Source organism: Macadamia integrifolia, chromosome 14 (assembly GCF_013358625.1).
Source record: "Macadamia integrifolia cultivar HAES 741 chromosome 14, SCU_Mint_v3, whole genome shotgun sequence".
Classification (NCBI taxonomy): domain Eukaryota; kingdom Viridiplantae; phylum Streptophyta; class Magnoliopsida; order Proteales; family Proteaceae; genus Macadamia; species Macadamia integrifolia.
Window position 1 is genome coordinate 32,623,407 of NC_056570.1, and position 18,489 is coordinate 32,641,895.

Below are 18,489 nucleotides of genomic sequence, written 5' to 3' on the forward strand. Positions count from 1 at the left end.
CCGAATTGAACGTAACAGGGCTTCTCCAATTCAACGACGAAGCTCCCGTCATCAGTGTGAGAAAAATTTTTCACCGAGTCAGGTAAAAGGCCACTCGGAAGCCCATATTGAGTCAGGATTTCATACACTGTCATGCCATTAGAGGCCGAAACTGATGAGATTACGAGAGCAGAAGCGAAGAACAAGAAGAGGAGAAAGGAACCCATATGCAGTTTCGAATAGAGAACCATTATATGATTGGTTTAATGGTTATATATGATGGGTTTCAGTGAAGAGGAAGAAGAAACTGAAAGCTTCAGAGAGAGAAAGAGAGAGATTAAGGAACTGGGAAGAGGGAGATTGAGATACGGAAACAAGATTTTGGAAACAGAGAGAAGATCTTCTGGGGAGGAATGGAAGATGACTTGTATTTAAAAATGATGAGCTCCAAACTCCAAATTATCCTTTAGAATCGGAATCAGGGTCTAATCGGTAGCTCCTGCATATCCAGAACTTGAATCGAGAGCGATTCCAATCCAAACCAGCCGTGTCAGACGATCCGATTCCAGTCTTTAAAACAGTGTCCCTGCCCCCTCATATCAAATTCTACACCCTTAGATCGAGCAAGGATTCAAAACACGATTAGGGGTGTAGATTGATTGCAATTGATTCGATTCAATTCGATTTGATTTGGTTCGATTGGAATTAGTCAGGAATTGATCTGCTTTGGCCAAATTCTATCTTTTAACCCTAGAAATGGCTTATAGATCTCAATTAAATTGGTCGGATTTGGGATTAGCCTTGGCACTAATAAATTAGGTTCTATCCTAAACCTAGGAATGGCTAAATTGATCAGAATTGGGATTAACCACTTTGGAGTCTGAATCAACTGAACTCGAGATGAGCCTGGGTCATAATAGGTTAGACTCTACCTTAATCCTATAAACGGTTTATAGATCAATTAGAATTGGGATTGGCCTTGTCAAGACTTCAAATTTGGTCAAATTCTACCCTAATTATAGAAAGGGCTTATGGATCAACGAGAATCGGGGTTGGCCACTTTAGATTGAACAGAATTGGGATTTGCCTTGGTCTTGAGTCTTGATATGGAGATCCCGATTCCTATGACTCGAAAAAAGCCCTTGATCCACAACACATATTAACAGATACCTAGTTAGTTGACCTAACTTTTTAATCAAATTGACTTTATTGGGTGTGTTCCACTTCCACCTCGTTAGACTCTTTCGTTCTCTTTAATTAAATCACAAGAGGAAAGAAGTATGTAGGCTAAATAAAATTAGCAAATTATTTGCATTAATAGTATCTTAGGTAGTTTGCTTTGGGTCAAAGATTCAAGGGTTAGATTTTCTAGATCAAATGAGTATTCATAATGAATCGATCTTTGTAGGTAAACAAGGGTTATCTGTTATTGATATTTCTAGTTTGAGTTTCCTCGCATCTGATCTATTACATGGGTTAGGTGTGGCTGCATATAACTGGAGTTTATCTTTGGACTTAAACCATAAAACCGAGCAGGTTCAAGGGGTTCCTTGTTAAAATAAATAAATTTATGGATCTACACATCAATTTTCTGGGTTGATTCAGACTCAGGACTCGATCGATGCCGATTCCTTTTTTTTTTCTTTTGATAAATTCTCCAGAATGTGGCGATGGCGACAGATTAAACAGTGAAATAATTCTATGCCATCTAAATCCACCAGAACTTAAAACAGCTTAGATATATATATATATATATATTTTTTTTTTTTGCTTGGCTTCTACTCCATTAATCCATTTTATCAAAAAACGTGGGTCTCTATTTTGTTGGGAGGATCTTTAGGGGGAAAAACAATTGAGTTGAACTGGGCCTTTTAAGTATTATCTTAGGATGTTCTTCAAAATAAGATTTATTTTTTATTTTTGCCTTTTATCCTGTCTCATTTGATTAATACGTGATGCATCTACTTAAATCAAATGAGTCAAAAACTCAAGATCATTCCTGTTTAAAACGGTTGTGATGTTCTTATTATTGTTGTTATATCGTCGTTATCATCATTATTAGTACACGGGTTTATTAGATAAGAGAAGGCTTACAAAATGTAGGTAGCCATGGAGATGCAGGTTGATGTGGTAGTTTCAACTGCCAAGTGCCAACCCCTAAAAAAAATCAACTAAGATGTCATACAAGTTACTAAAGTTAGTCAAAAAAATTTCTTCATTGTGGCTGAAGAGAATATAGCCATTCGGAAGGTGGTTGGTTTTAAGTCATTTTAACTTTTGCCACCAAGCATGTCAATTGGACAAATTTGAACCATGTAATAATAAAGACGGTATTATGTATGAATGATGGGTCTTATGTCGAATCTTCCCCTTATGTATTACTTATTTTCTCTCATTTTTCTAACGAAAATGGTCTAACATAATCCATCCATCCAAAAAGAGTGATGTTCAAATAATCTTCTACCAATAAAAAAGATTTTCAAATAATTTTTTGGGGTCAGTTTTCATATATGGTCGTGTATCTCGAACGGTCAATGCTTCTGTTGTTCAATAGGAATATTCGATTATAATACCTTATTGAATGAGTGTAATGTTGATCATTTAAGATACACAATCCCGATCATGTAAAAAACTTTGGGTTGTAACTCTCAATGAAATTTGAGTCTCACTTTTTAGGGCCCGTTTGATAATGTTTATGTCGTTTCTCTTTCAAGAAACGGCAGAAACATAAATTTCCATTTATAGAAACAGAAACGGAATTGAAGGTGTTTGATAAGTCATGTTTTTAAAAATCGATGGTAACCAGTAAAAAAATTGCCACAAGTTGTTTCCAGAAATGGCGAAACAAGTTGAACTTGTTTCGCCTGGGTCGTTTTTTGAACCATAAATAAGTAAAAAATTCTATTTCTATTTCTTAAAATAAGTGAAACGAAATAGTTTTATCAAACGCTTTTTGCACCGTTTCTGCTGTTCCTAGAAACAGAAACGGCAGAAACGCGTTTATTGAAACGTTATCAAACGGGCTCTTAGTCAAGCTTTGACTATGATTTTTATCACATAAAAGAAACTATTTAGATTGAAAATTTACAAATGGATAAAACGGGGGTGCAAGTTTGGCCATATCTACCCCGATGCCGCCTTGACCTGCCCTAAGCCTGAACAAGGCTTGGGCTCAGATACCTGGCCTTGAGGGTGGGTTAAGGCCAGGAATTTCTAGCCTGAGTCGGTGTTGAGGCCTCAATCTAAGCTTGGGCCTACCTTCTCCTTCTTTTTCTCCCCGGCCCAACCCAACCTGATAGCCCTTGTATCTTCCTTTTCATTTCCCACAGTGAGGATCAATTAAAGTCAGCCCAGTCCAGTCCAACCCAACCCTGAGAGCAGGTGTTGGATTTTTCAATCACTGAGTTTGGGACTGGCTGGGCCTATGCCCAACTTTGGGGACTTAAGGTTGGGCTGGAGTCTTCAAAAGCCCAACACAACCCAACCGTATTGGACACCTAATAAAAACTGATGGATCCTCGTTGAGGCTAAAATTTGAGCACTACATATATATTACCACATGGCAGTTAGTGGAACTTCTCAAAATTATGCTTTGAAAAAAGGTCCTCTTCGGGAAGAGATCGTAGATCGTAGAAGTTTTGAGAAGATAATCTATTTTTATTAAATAATTTATTAAATAATCAAAAACAGAAGATCTTGAGTAGGAATAAAGGCGGATGAGTTTCGAGTGAATGGTTACTCTGAGATAGAACGAGAAATTTGATTAATTCGACTTACAATTTGGAACTATTAGAAAATTACAAAAATGAAACCATTCAATTTGAACAACAAATAGCCAAACAGCTCTCATTCTTGGATGGATACCATTTTATCTCATCTCATTGGTGCATTCTTCCTCGAAATTTAGAGTTTGGAATCGGATTCGGACTCAGTCTTAGACTCGTTTCACTAGATCCTGTATTCGGTCTATCATTTTCCGTACCTTGTCTGCCTCGGGCCCGTTCGCCTTTCTTCATTCTGGAGCAGTCGACCGCGCTTTCTTCTCTCTCTCTCTACCCCTCAGCTCTGCACGGAGAAATGGAAGACGAGCTGCTTTGGAGCAGGGAGACCATACCTCGTGTTCTGCAGATAGTAAGCGCGAGACTCCCTCAGAGAGACCTTATATCTCTCCTTCTAGTCAGTCCATGGTTGTACCGCACTCTCGTCTCCAATCCATCTCTCTGGCAGGTACTTCCTTCATTCTTTCATCCATCGTCAACCATTTTAGCTTATGGAGAATTCTTGAGATTTTTCATTTCATGTTCAATTGGATGCTTTCAACGGTTTCTGCGATAATGGAGAAAAAATTGGCTATTCTTTGATTTGACAGTCATTTTCGTGTGTAGGTCATCGATTTGCACGAAATGAATAATGCTGGTGATCGATTGATTTCTGCTCTCTCGTTGGTTAGTACTTATTTTTATATTTCTTTCTGCTGAAACAAGAGATATGCTTCTGGAATTGTGTTTTCGTTTAAGGCACTTGACCAGTTACTCTTTCCCGAAATGATTGAGGCATTGAACACTCCTTATGGATAACAATCCCATGGTTGTTTCTATTTTTTATTTTTAAAAATTCAGTCCAGATACCACCATGTGAGACTGCTCAACCTTGAATTTGCACAAGATATTGAAGACAAACATCTCACTCTACTTAAATGCAAGGTGTGTTTCTACTTGTGATTTAGTTCTTGTTTGTTCCTTATTTAAGTTGTGCCATCTCTAGCAATTGTAGGATGTTTGGTTTTTTGCTTTCTAAAGGTCTTCCTATCTGAGAAAGCATCAAAAATTTGTTATAGATTGTTTGAAGGATACATCTCTTTTCTTATATATATATATATATATATATATTTCTTACATTTTCATATTCATTTGGTGGAAAAATTCAGACATTTGAAGAGAGTAGCCCATCTTAATTTGTTGCATCTTCCCCTTTCCAGTTTAATCATCATCTATGATTCTCTTTGGTGATTTTAAAAATGAATTCAGGGTTGGATATTCCCAAACCATGTAACAGCTCCGTGGTATATGTTTTAGCTGCATCTGAACAAATTCTGATATAGAGGTAATAGAAATACCAGCAGATGGGTATTCTGTGCCATAATTCCAAGCTACATATAAAGCAACAAGAAAGTGTTGTATTCTTCCGTGAAGAAGTGGTGGGTTTTACCAAGTACAGATTACTAAACGACTGGTAATTTATTTCTCTTTAAACATTTCGCTTTAATATCCGCCTCACTGATCAAGTGGTGATGATCCTCCCATTTTGCAAAACTTGAAGACAATTTTAAAGGGAAATGGAAAAACTATTTCTATAACTTACTAAATGAAAACAATTCCCAGTCAGGAATCAACCCCTCCCAGTCATAAATCAGGTTTTCTATTTTCCAGTTAACTTGGTTGGGGCTTTCAAGGTTTTCAAGGGTAGCCTTCCTTATATGAAGCACAACCTTGGAAAAGATTAATGACCATGGACAATATTATCGTTTGGAAAATGTTCCTGGAATGTGTATGAATGCCTCACTCAAGGACGGAAACTCTGTTGACCACCTTCTTCATTCAATTCATGGGAGCCATATGGATTTGCTACTTTGTTTTTGTTAATGTGTCCTGAGCTGCTAAACATATATTGTTAAAGAAGTTCTGAAGAGCGGGTCATCACAACAACCACTGCAAAGGGGTTCATCGTACAGAAAGATTTTTCTGTTTTTTTTAACAAAAAAGACCTTTCGTTTTTTTGTAACAAATTAGTGGATCCAATGAAGTGATATTGCACTGGTAGCTTTTTCACACACTAGAGTTTAAAAGGGTTTATGTTCTCTTTTTTTTTCCTGATTGTGAGGTTTCTAATGGAATCTGTTGCCATTTTTATTTTAAATATTTTTTGAATAAGCCTATACTACATCTCTGCAGTTGTTATAAGGATGCATTACAATTAGAATCACTTCAAGACTTAGTATTTTGCTATTGTATTGAGTTGTGGATTTGTGGACTTAACAGCATATGGAATCACTCCAAGATTTGGAGTCACTAAATCTTAATGGCTGCCAGAAGATATCTGATAATGGAACCGAGGCTGTAACTAGTGCTTGCCCTAAGCTCAAGGCATTATCTATCTATTGGAATGTGAGGTAGTCTTATTTTCACCTGATGCTTGATATGTCGTTGAGATAAAAGTTACTTTTTGTCACTAATAAAGTGTGAAATGTGGTCTGAATGCAGGGTGACAGATTTGGGTATAGAGCATATTGTGAGGAACTGCAAACATATGGTTGATCTGAACTTGAGTGGCTGCAAGGTAAGGTGATTTGTAATTGAACTAGAACCATGTATATGGCAGAGTTCTATCTCCATACATTGTTTTCTTATCCTTAAATATGAAAACGTCGCCAAATATGATTACATTCTAGTGACATTTCTACAATTGTCTTATGCTGTTATTTGACTTAAATAAGATTCTGTTCTTTTGAGCTTAGCATGCATAAGCCTATGGTTGTTAAATTTTGTTGAAATGCCTTCTCACACATATTGTAACCAAGGTTGGTCACAATAAGATTGTAACCTTGCTTCTTACTTTTTTTCCCTTTTAGTATAACAGATTTTTTTTTTTTCCATTTAGGATAAATACTTTAAAACTTAAAGGAAATTTTTATAGGACAGTCATGCAATTTGCTGGAAAAATTAAATTACTTTTAAGCAAGAGATACTGTTGAAAACTAGATTGGCAGATGGTTATATACACTGGAAGCATTTTTGTACTCTCCTCTTTCTTTGATTTTATCTTGTTAAAAAAAAAAAAGGATTCCTATATGGACGTAATGCATGTAGGATGCTTTGGCTTGACCGATCTATATGGTACGTCAGGTAGACAGTCGGTACCTTATTATAATCTATCTTAAACCTGTGGCTATTTTATGATGGTGCGTCAGGTTAACAATCGGCACTTATTATATAATTAGGCATAACCCATCAATATTTTTTGCATGGATCCTTGCGCTCGTCTTTACTTGGAATCTTCATATAGCTGACCCATTAAGTTGGGATTAGGTTTTTGATGATGTTGTAGTCATACAACCGGTTATGATGTATGCCACGGAATGTTTGGCAGTTAAGAAACATCATATAGATAAACTCAGTGTAGCTGAGATGAGGATGTTAAGATTGATGTGTGATAAAACTAGGAAGGACAAAGTAAGGAATGATCAAATTAGAGCTGATTTGGGAGTAACTCTGATACATGTAATCAGCGAGAAAGTCGTTTGAGGTGGCATGACCATGTTCAACGGAGGCCTTAGGATGCACTAGAATGGAGGAGTGATTTGATTCAGATTAAAGGAACTAAAAGAGCTAGGGGCAGACCTAAAATGACTATGGGAGAAGTGGTGAGGAAAGACATGCACAACTGAGGGCTTGATTCTAGTATGACCTCAAATAGAGTTGTTTGGAGGGAAAGAATTCATGTAGCCGACCCTATTTAGGTGGGATGTTTACAAGGTGGTGTTGTGTTCCTTTTTTTTTTTTTTTCACTGATCCATATGTTGCCGACTCCATTTAGTTGGGATAAGTTTGAGTTGTTGTTGTTTGGACCTCTCAGGCTAAAGTTTAGAATTTCGTTGGAATCTTTCTTCAATACATGGGCTCATGTTCGAAATTAATCGAAATTAGTAACATTTTGCTGAAATGAGCTGAAATTTTGCCGAAATCTGAACTTCCCTGTGTTTTGCTTCAACTCATGTCGAAACTGAATTATTTTACCGAAATTTTGACTGAATGCTTGCCGTTTATTCAACTGAGCAGCAGTCAATTATTGACAAATAGTGATGAACGATGTAGATGCTTGGGATTTTAGGCATGGAAGCTGGAATGCTAAGTTCAAAAATCTGAAATCTGTTTATTGGAATTTTCTGTCTCTTCTCTTCATTTCATTTTTCTAATTTCCCTTAGGCTCTGTTTGTTTTTATGCAAAATGCTCGGAAGTAAAATGAAGGCTCCATTTTTCTCTAGGTAAGAGCCATGGAAAATGAAAACTTTCAAGTGAAGTCCCACTTGTTTGTACTGATTTTACCTGAAAATTGTCCTTCTATATGGATTTACCTAGAAACAAACAGAACTGAAGCGTAAAATGCCCTGGAAGTAAAATAAAGTAATGGAAATATATTAGTTCCATAATTTATTTTATTAGGGCACAATATTGTGGGCCTCACTGTAAAACTAGAATCAATTATGTCTACTTATGATGAAACAATCTTTATAACTGCAAATTTTACATTCATATTTTTTCTTTTAAATTGTGCTCTTGTTACACTGAAACAAGTTGAGCCTCAACTGCATTAACTGCATAATACTTAAAAATGATATTAGTTTAATTTCAGACTTTCAGTACCTTCTGCAAGTATTTATAATCATGTTCTTTATTCATCTCCATCTGAAACTTAAAATTCTTATTGTCAGAGGTTTTCTTTTTCTAACTAGGATGTGTTAATTTGGAAATTACAGAACATTTCAGATAGAAGTATGTATTTGATTGCTGACACTATCCGAGAGCTGGAGTCTTTGAATTTGACTAGGTATGTAAGCAAACCTATTCATGGTCTTTTTATTGCCACATAGGTTCATTCCCAAAATATTTCTATGTTCAACAATGTTTGTTGGGAAAATCTCACCAATCAACTTCCATTGTTTTTCCAACATTTCATATATTTTTCTTGTTCCAGACCTATTTCCCAATCCATTTTTCTAGGAATGAAGTTATTTTGTTAGCTTTAAAGAGGCTGAAGAGTTGAGATTGAGATATGCATTATCTCAATTGTCACAATGGTAATGGTCTGAATCTGGTCCAGAGAGGCATTGAGGTTCTTGACCTAAAGTGGGAGAAGTACAGCTTCCTCCCCACTCCCATTCTCTAGTGTCAGGCTTCAAGAGCCTCTCCGTGTTATTACTCTTCCCTGTTAGCTTGTGAGCATAGTTGTCATGGTGTCTAGGCAACCCAAGACAACCAAGGTGCCTGGATGGCTAGGCGATGCCTATGCTTGTGAGTATTGTGATCTTGATCATTTTGCAGTATAATGTAATTGAGTCTTTTTAGCTAGTTAAAAGAGATCATAAATCACTCAAAAGACCAGTAGTTTTCAACCTTGCATTTTTCTGCCCCCCCCCCCCCCCCCCCAAAAAAAATAATAAAAAATAAAAATCGTGCTGATCCTGATCCTGGTCTCCTCATCCAATAAGTTGGCTTCATTTCGACAGTGAGCAAGGCCATGGTAATTATTCACTTAAGTGTCCACTTTTTCTATGTTGGATGACCCTAGAGCATAGGTATGGACAAGAAAACAGTCCCTTCCTAAAACTCTAAGCAGATGGAATCGCAGTTGGCAATCCTGGTCAGGTGGGTGGGTATTGGTGGTGTCTTTAGAAATCATTAGGGCTTGGAGGTGTGGTTTTTTTGTGTATAATTAGCAGTGCTAAAAGAAATCACCCTGGGGCTTGAGTTAGCGTTGGCTAATGATTAGACATTTATGGAAGTGGAAAGGGAGTCTTTGTAAGTTATCTAATGGGGTCAGACTTATGTTGGGTGCCCTCAGCAGTATCTGTTTTTCATTTGAAAGGCTAGGGCCCTTGGGGGTCAAGGTCATTTCTCCTCTTGGAGAGCGAGGTCCACCAATTCAATTGCAGATGCATTGGCTAGGGCTGGTGTGGATAAGCAGTTTGTACAGGGGACTGTATCTTTTGTTGTAGTTCCCTTGTGGGTTAGGCCCTAGCCTTCTGTTGTTGTTGTACTCGTTACATCTTAAAAAAGAAAAGATTGACCAGTTGGTTAGGACTAATGAACATGTCAGAACCTTTGATTGATTGTAGGTGCATCAAGATATCAGATCGTGGACTGCAACAAATATTATTGAAGTGTCACTCCCTGCGTTATCTAAACCTTTATGCTCTCTCAAGGTATCCTATATAAATTTGGCTATGGATGCAGAGTATTATCGGGATTTTTTGTAAAATTTTGTTTATGGGGTTGGCTGCTGTGTTCATGCAGTTTAACGGATGAAGCATATGAGATGATAGCACTTCTTACTCATCTTAAATTTTTAGATCTCTGCGGTGCACAGGTAAATTTCAAGCAGCTTGGAAATTCACGCCTAGCATTGTTTGCAACTACATTACACTTTTAACTGTGGGAATGTTTGTGCCAGAATCTGTCTGATGAAAGTCTTTCCTGTATAGCCAAATGCAAGAATCTGGTATCTCTGAATTTGACTTGGTAAGTTGAAGTTTGTTGGCTCATTAGAAATAGTTAGGGGGACAGGGGCCTTTATTTCTGTAGCTGATTGTGTGATATTTTATAGGTGTGTATGTGTTACTGATGTTGGAGTTATAGCCATCGGACAAGGTTGCCCATATCTTGAATTCCTGAGGTGAAACTCCCGCTCCCTCTTCGTTTGGTTAAGTCAGTTAGTGGTGTCGAGCAGAACCATGATTACAGGACTTATTGTTACTATGCATTGTAATTAACCTATCCTACCATGCTGGGTAGTTTCCCATGACATTCCCTACCTGGTTGGCATGTGATGGCCACATGGCCAGTTCGTGTGCCTCAATTTTAGTATGTCTTGAGAATATTTAAGTGATACATGTTTAATTCATGACAAGTATAGATCTTAGATCAAAACAGGCATAGTTGTCATGGCGTCGCCAAGGCGGCGATTTGGCGTCCTGGCTGAAAAAGAAGTTCATAGCAGTGCTACGATTTACGTGACTCACAAATGACTGTCGCCATTGGCTGATAGGTGTCTCTATGGCACCACCATGGACGTCAGGTCATACTTGATTCACTAGGCGGTCGATTTTTTGTAAAATGCAGGGTGATTTTGATAGGGCTATGTTGATTTTTGATGATTTGATGTTGCTTAATGTTGGTTTTATATGTTATAGGGTATATATTGTAGGCTTGTAGCATGCTAAATAACTTTAGAAAATATCGGAAATAAAAAAATAGCATACTAAATAACTTTAGAAAATAGGGAAAATAAAAAATGACACATAGGCGATTTGACCGCCATGGCAACGCCAAAACGGGCGATTCATCGCCAAATCGATTAGCCACCCCTCCACCGCCTTGGATCGATTTGACGCCGTAACAACTATGAAACCAGGTAGAAAGTAGTCAGCATTTTCATTTGACCACTTTACTACTAGCATATTGTGATGCATCATCTTTTTTCCTCTAGTGGCTTAAGATGTAAAGTCATAGCAAGTTGTCCCTCTTTCTGAGGCGGGCCAAATCTTCACCGTCGGCCTACTGAGCACGGCTCTCCTCTTGTCCTTCATACTGCACTCATTGCAGGGAACACCAATCAGACAATAATGTTAGCTCTGGTTTGGTAAGTCTTTTACCTGGTCATAGCCTATTAACTAATGTTGCAAAGTGGATATTATAGCTTATTTGGCATCAAGGGAGTGACTGACAAGTGCCTGGAGGTGCTCTCAAGGTTCTGCTCGAGCACACTGACAACCTTAGATGTGAATGGGTGTATTGAAATTAAGGTATGTCTAAATCTCGCCCAGTCTTTGTTTAGTTGGTAGTGCTTCGCTCTGACATTATTGACCCGTCTGAACATGTGAAATTTCTATTCTAGAGAAGGAGCCGTGAGGAATTGCTTCAATTGTTCCCACATCTAAGATGCTTCAAAGTGCATAGCTAATACTTTTGTCCAAGGAGCTTCTAATATATTCCTTCTCGTCTGTGAGTGTACCTATTTACTGATTATCTTGGCTCTTAGTTGCTTGAGTGAACTGAACTGTATTTGAAAAATAACAGCTTAATGAAATCTGGAGTGAATGTGAGATATTCATGACAGATTTAGTCTGCTTCTTGCCTTTTTTGTGCTAATGACATATTTGTGTCTCCATTGAGCTGGTCATCCTTGCACAACTGTTGGGTGAAGCATAGCCTATTTCATGCAAAAAGGAAAATCTGAATATCCATACCATCATGTCATGTATGGGTAACTGCCCTGGATTGAGGAAGAAATTGCTGCATTGCATGGAGGGGCCCAATTTTGTTGGTATATGTATTTATTTACGCGATCTTTCGACTATGGCCTGACCTAGTGAAGTGCCACCACTCTTGGATTTTTTACATTACATTAATTTTACTTGTATTGGATTCCATTAGAATTTTATAATGAAGATACTGTTATTTTAAAATGCTTTGCAGAATGATCTATGAAATAATTGATTGAATTTGATTACCCAACTTGAACTTAAGTAGGACCTCTAGATTCAACTTCTTTTTGTTTTGGGGTGGGCGTGGGGGGGTGGGGATGTCTAGTAACACCAATTGAGCAAGATGGGTTGATGCCTAGAACCAGTTATACTGAAATCCAAGAAATATTTAGTGCCAGCTACAGCTTCTGGTGAAATCTTTGCTGGCTTAGCAAATATCTCATCCAATGCTGAAATCCAGATGAATCATTAGAGGAGGTGGTTAAAAAAGGGATAAAATGGTTTAAGTCCAGGCAGGAGCAAAACGGTTTTAATGCTTAATTTTTATTTTTATGAAGAATTTAGTACTAAAAGTTAGCACTACAAAGTAAAGTAGTGGAGCACACAGCATTTAATGTCTGAATTGACAATCTTAATTAATTTTATGCTTTCACGGTGTTCATAAAAATTCTCTCTTGCCATTTACGGTGACACTGCTAACTGTACTATTTCAATCATTGCAGCGTTTTGCTTATGTCATTTCATTCCATCAAAACTTTTTTAGTGCTCTCTGGTAGTTGAAGTCTTAAATATATATAATGCAATCTTTGAGTTGGATAAAGACACATCTTTTTTGTATTGTTGACTTGCAGGTGTCACCATATAGTATTGCCAGAACTCAATACACTCCAACACAGGCAAGCACTGAGCTGTCCGTTGATATGACTTTTTCTTCTTTATTTCACACTAGTGGTTGAACTTCAAATAAAGTTGTTTTGCCACTTCTATGCGTACCCATTGCTTTACCAGTTTTAAAACTAAAGTTTAGTATGGCTACCCATTACTTTGCCATTTGTATGGCTAACGCTGCATTGTATTTTTACCTCACGAGCAGGCCAAGTTGTATTGATGGTGAAAGCTTTTTCATTTGGACTTCCTTTTACAGCTTTTTTCCTCCTTGTTACTGCTGGGTGTGGGGATTGGGAGATTCTATTATCAAAAAAGAAAAAAAAAGGTGGGGATTGGGAGATTCTAATGAGGGTGATTTCTGAGGGATTGTAGTGGTTTTGCATTTATCCACCATTAATAACATCAGAGATCTACTTGAATATCTGATTAAAGGTAATAAAAATTTTCAAATCTGTCGATTTCTCCACATGGACATGGGTGGAGGGAATGACAGATTATAGAAATCAAATATATGCTTCATTCAGTGGATATGAAATTGGAAAAGTAAACATATGGTTCATTCAGTGGATCTGAATTTGGATAAGGATTTTCGATCTGACTTGATAAAATAAAGTTCATCACTAGACAACAAGAGAATCCATGATTCAGCCTGAAATTTTCCGTCCTGTCTACTGTGAGGGTAAGGTTCTGAATAATATAATACTAATAATAAGGGAGAGGGTCACCCAAAAGGTATTGTAGCCCTTTACAAGCGTATAGACTAATGGGAACATATGCAAAATCATCAAAGGCGGTGAGATTTTTCTTTTTCATGAGGTACAATTATTTTACCCTCCTTCTGTTTGGGTATAGAGATCACATTGCTTTTTAGGTTTCTGTTTCTCTAATAATAATAATGAGGAGAGTGTTCTTGAGCAAGCAGCGTCAAGTGATTTTTGCTATACGTTCAGAAAACAAGGTCGTTTCATATGAGAAAGAGACAAAGAGGTCCTACCCAACGACTTAGAGAATTATAATAAAGGGAAATTATTCCTGTCCATGAGGAGCATAGACTCCGCTATCGTTCCCTTTCTTCATGTCTCCTTTCTTCTCTTAAATGTTTACTCTGCCCCTTGAAATGATTCCTTTCCAAGGGGCATTTTATTGAATGTTTTCTACTGATTTAGCATACACTTCTTGACATACGCACATGTGAGTGGGTGGTTGTGTGTAGGAATAGGTGCACATGTGAGTGGGTGGTTGTGTGTAGGAATAGGTGACCATTGATCCTCTAACGCCTAATAGGTTGGTCGTTGGCCAACGCGTCCATTAGGATAGTAGATTTAAAAAAAAAAAAAATGCATCGATAGTTTAGATTAGTCACATGTCAAATTTCAGTTTAAATTCAATCATTTTCTATCCATGAAATGAGAGGGAGTAGAATTTTATAGGAATGAACTGGATCAATCCCAACCAATACACCAATCCTCCCATTTAAGTTGTTATGTAACTAAAATAAAATGATTTATGATTACAAAAATCAAATGTCATAAACGTGGTAATAAGAAATTACTTATGGTTGCTTCCTGAAATCTAGTGCATAGCTTCCTGAAATCTAGTGCATAGAGAAAGAAATCACCAATTCACCATCATATCTATTGTAGACAAAATGAGAATTATTGGAGGAAAAGGAATCCAATTTATGATTGAATGGCATATGAGAACCTTTCTATTTCCAAACATCAATGATAAAGAACAAAGCCAAACTCAAACACCATAGCCAAACTCCACTCAGCATCTCCACTACCATTCTCCTCTCTCCACTCCCACCATATCCACTAGTGTTGGAACTGGTGGAGTTATTCCCTATCACTGAAACCACACAAAAAGAACAAACCCAGTTACCCAAAATGAAATATTAGAAAACTCAACCAGTAACTAATTATATTTTTATAATAATAAGTGAAATTAAAGCCATCTTCATTACCACTGGCAACTGTGTCACTCCCTTTACTACTGTTTGCAAACTGCTCAAAAATTTTTGCATCTGGTGAGCTTGGAGACATATGTAGAAGTTCTGGAATCAAATCACAAAAGAAACTAATTAATTACAGCTTTCCTTATAAACCCACAATAATAGAAGTTACTTGGAAGTATCCAAGAAGAAGATGTGGGTAGACACACATACCTGGGCACTTAGAAACATTAGCTGGTGCATGGCAAGTATCAGGAAGGCTAAGTGCAAGTGTTGCATTGATCTTGATACCAAGTGAGGGATCATTTCTATCTTTAATGAGAATGCAGAGACACTTCTTGTTCTTGTCTAGAACTTGTTTGAGACCAGTACAACAGTCTAGAGTAGGTACCTTGGCTGTTCCACTCACATAAGGTAAACAAGTAGCCAAACCCACCAATTGATTTGCACACTCTTCCCTATCTTTGGCTATATCTGAACTAACCCAGCTTGCCATCATCAACAAGAACATGTATAAGAGTCCCCAAGCTCCATAGTTTGGGCCTCTCTCCATGTCTGAACTCAAAGAACACACACACACAAACAGAGAGAGAGAGAGAGAGAGAGAGAGAGAGAGACCTTCCTTTTGGATTTGGCTCTAGGTTGTATATATAGAAAAGGATAAGAAAGAGAGTGGTGGAGGCTTGAGGTAGTCACCTTCGTGGTGGAAAAATAATTGTGTTGGTTGTTAGAACTTGAAAAGTTCCAATCCATCCTCTTAAAGACTACACATGTGAAGCAGATCTTGGGATAGGAGTTTTCTAGCTTTATCTACTGAGGAAATATTTGATGCTTCTTGTCAGTAAATTGAGAAACTAATACAACCCATTTGATGTTTATCTTTCATGTTCATGAATCCAAACTATCCATCCATTTTGTGGGTCCCTTCTATCACATAAATTGGAATCAGTAAAAGCTGATGGATTGGTAGGATCATTCAATCAAGTGATAATCTTAGGTGGGAAGGATCAAAATAATACCCATTTTAATTATTTAATAATTTGATGGGTTTAGTGACCCGTGACAGCTTTGGGTTGATCCGTGATGAGATATGATCTTAATTGTTAGCAATATCATGTCTTCGTCTGGTAGTGAAGTGGGGAATAAAATTCATATAGGAATGGGACCAATGATTCAACTTTAGTCTGCGCGTCACTGCATCACTGATAAAGTAACTTTTATTTTTGAAAAACTATGTTGTATCACCCAGTTTTTAAACTTCATATGAGATACATCCTAAATTTCCAAAAATATCAAGTGTGTACCCTATTTTGAAAAAAAAAAAAAAAAAAAAGACTTAAATTCATTCAGTTAGCTTACAACCATCAAGTGATGACGTGGTAATATTGGTATTTTTTAATTGACAAGTTTACCCTTCAATTTGAAGGGTAAACTTGTTATTTTACCCTATGATGTAAATCATCTTCTCCTCCTATTCAAATTAGGGCTTTAACCAAATCCCCTTCTCCTCTGATTCAGGTACGCATTTCTCTTCCGATTCAGGCGAGAAATTTTGATTTTGGTTCTGAACTTTTAGGGGAACCGGGGTATCGGACGATTTGAACTCCGTCTCAACTCTTCACCCAACTCATCCTTAAAGATTCAACGTTTATGGATGTTTCTGAAACAAACATAAGTTGTCTGCTTGTTGGAGTTTCCCAGGTTGAAGACTAGATCATTAAGGTGTTTGAGGTGGTTTACAGCTCCGATCTTGAAAGATCTATCCCTCTTTGATTTAATTCAAAATTGGTTTTAAGGTCAAAAAAGTAATTTTCATTTCTAAACTAATGGTGTTAGACTTTAAGGGTACATTTGATATTTTTGGAAATTTAAGGTGGTATCTCATATGAAGTTTAAAAAGGGGTGGTACAAGATAATTTTCCTTTATTTTTTTGTTTAGATTTGAGATCCATCAGAGGTGACGGCAGAGATTTTAAAAAAATAAATAACCTAGTCAATTTGGTGTTGCTTATGCCTAGATATAGACCGAAGTAAAATGATCACGTTGCTCGACCCTTATGCATTAAAGATGTTCTCACACATCCTTCTATTGGCCCATGCACTGATGTTGCATATACTAAATCGGTAGGGTTCTTATAAAGTCTAAATATTTTTTGACTTTACTAAGCATTATCATCATAGTAATCACCATTCTTAGTGGTTTAATATCAATAGATTAATTCATTGTAATGGATCGTTGATATCGATATCAATGTGTATTAGACTGCATCAACCTGATTCCATTTCAAAACACTAATTTTCTTTAGAAAAAAACATATTCATACCGTATTAGCAGAAGGTTGGGCAATCAAGAAACATAATATAGATAAGTTGAGTGTAGCAAAGATGAAGATATTGAGATGGATGTGAGGTAAAACTATGAGGGATAAAATAAGGAACAACTGTATTTGAGCTGATCTGAGAGTTGCCCGATTTAGGATAAGCTCCGAGAAAGTCGTTTGAGGTGGTATAATCATGTTCAACAGAAGACTTAAGATGTACTAACAAGAAGAAGTGATCAGTTTTAGATGAAAGACGCTAAAACAGCTAAGGTGCAAGCCTAAAATGGCCATAAGAGAAGTAATGAGAAGACATGCAGAGTTTTTAGGTCTTGATTCTAGTATGACCTAAAATAGAGTTTTTTGTAGGGCAAAGATCTATGTAGCCGACTCAATTTAGGTGGATGTTTCTAAGGTACGTATGTGTTCCTTTCCTTATACTTTTCTTATTATTTTACCCTCTAACGAATCCATGTAACTGACCCTTCGGAAAAGACCAAATTATTGTTGTTGTTGTTGAGACGGTGCTATCCACATGGATCAAGGTATTTATTTCGTACATCAATATCACTGGTACCTGATATTGATCGGATTAGGAAAATAGCCAAAAAATAACTGATTTTTAAATTTTCACATGATTGATCCCAATATAGTGTAATTCGTATAGGTTTCTTATTAATATCGTCGATGATTGATACAAATACCAGTACCTAAAACCTTGGTTTACCGGTTTATCCATGAAAAATAAGGCCTATCTTTTTTAAAGAAGTCATCTATGCATGATTTACACTTTCATTATATTACCTTGCGGTCTCTATATAATTGATCTGACTAATACCAATTGATGGGCATCACATATTTTTTAGACCAAGGGCTTTCCTTTTTAAATTTTTTATTTTTTTAAGAAAGATTTTTCATTTTATGATGCAAGGTGGGCCACCACTATAGTGTCCCAGAGGTACAATGGGCACCCAAGGGGCCCGAGGTGGTGGTAGGAGAAAAAGACGAGATAAGAGTAGTTGGGAAGTTTTAATAAGGGATCGCTGGTATGGTTCTTCCATGTACTGATATTGCCTTTATCAAATTCGCAGGGTTCTTATAGAGAATTTAAATTTATTTTGATTTTACTAAGCATAATTATCATAGTAATCATCATTCTTAGTGATATAATCTCAATAGATTAAACCTATTGTAATGGATGGTCGATATCGATGTGTATTAGACTGCATCAAACTGATTCCATTTCAAAACACTAATTTTCTTTAGAAAAAACATATTCATACTGTATTAGCAGAAGGTTGGATAATCA

At 36.9% G+C, this 18,489-nt stretch overlaps 2 protein-coding genes across 7 annotated transcripts; one reads left to right on the forward strand and one right to left on the reverse strand.

The window, feature by feature from the left end:
* Window positions 1-3,991: 3,991 nt before the first annotated feature.
* Window positions 3,992-13,147, forward strand: LOC122060857 (F-box protein At3g58530). Of its 6 annotated transcripts, none has more exons than XM_042623945.1 (13): window positions 3,993-4,206; window positions 4,365-4,424; window positions 4,599-4,682; window positions 6,018-6,148; window positions 6,240-6,315; window positions 8,514-8,584; window positions 9,873-9,959; window positions 10,051-10,123; window positions 10,208-10,275; window positions 10,361-10,429; window positions 11,453-11,558; window positions 11,651-11,757; window positions 11,929-12,221. In XM_042623945.1, the coding sequence occupies exons 1-12, from the start codon at window positions 4,057-4,059 to the stop codon at window positions 11,714-11,716; spliced, it is 1,041 nt and encodes a 346-aa protein (XP_042479879.1). In that variant the 5' UTR covers window positions 3,993-4,056; the 3' UTR covers window positions 11,717-11,757; window positions 11,929-12,221. The 6 variants fall into 6 exon arrangements, with proteins under 6 accessions (XP_042479882.1, XP_042479879.1, XP_042479881.1 ...); XM_042623947.1 differs by having other exon boundaries at window positions 11,960-12,221; XM_042623946.1 differs by having other exon boundaries at window positions 11,965-12,221.
* A 1,419-nt stretch (window positions 13,148-14,566) lies between these two features.
* Window positions 14,567-15,502, reverse strand: LOC122061151 (non-specific lipid transfer protein GPI-anchored 14-like). Its single transcript, XM_042624353.1, has 3 exons — window positions 15,076-15,502; window positions 14,875-14,964; window positions 14,567-14,759 (listed from the first exon to the last, which is right to left on the reverse strand). Exons 1-3 carry the CDS (start codon window positions 15,413-15,415, stop codon window positions 14,617-14,619), a joined length of 573 nt encoding a protein of 190 aa, XP_042480287.1. The 5' UTR covers window positions 15,416-15,502; the 3' UTR covers window positions 14,567-14,616.
* Between the last annotated feature and the right edge of the window lie 2,987 nt (window positions 15,503-18,489).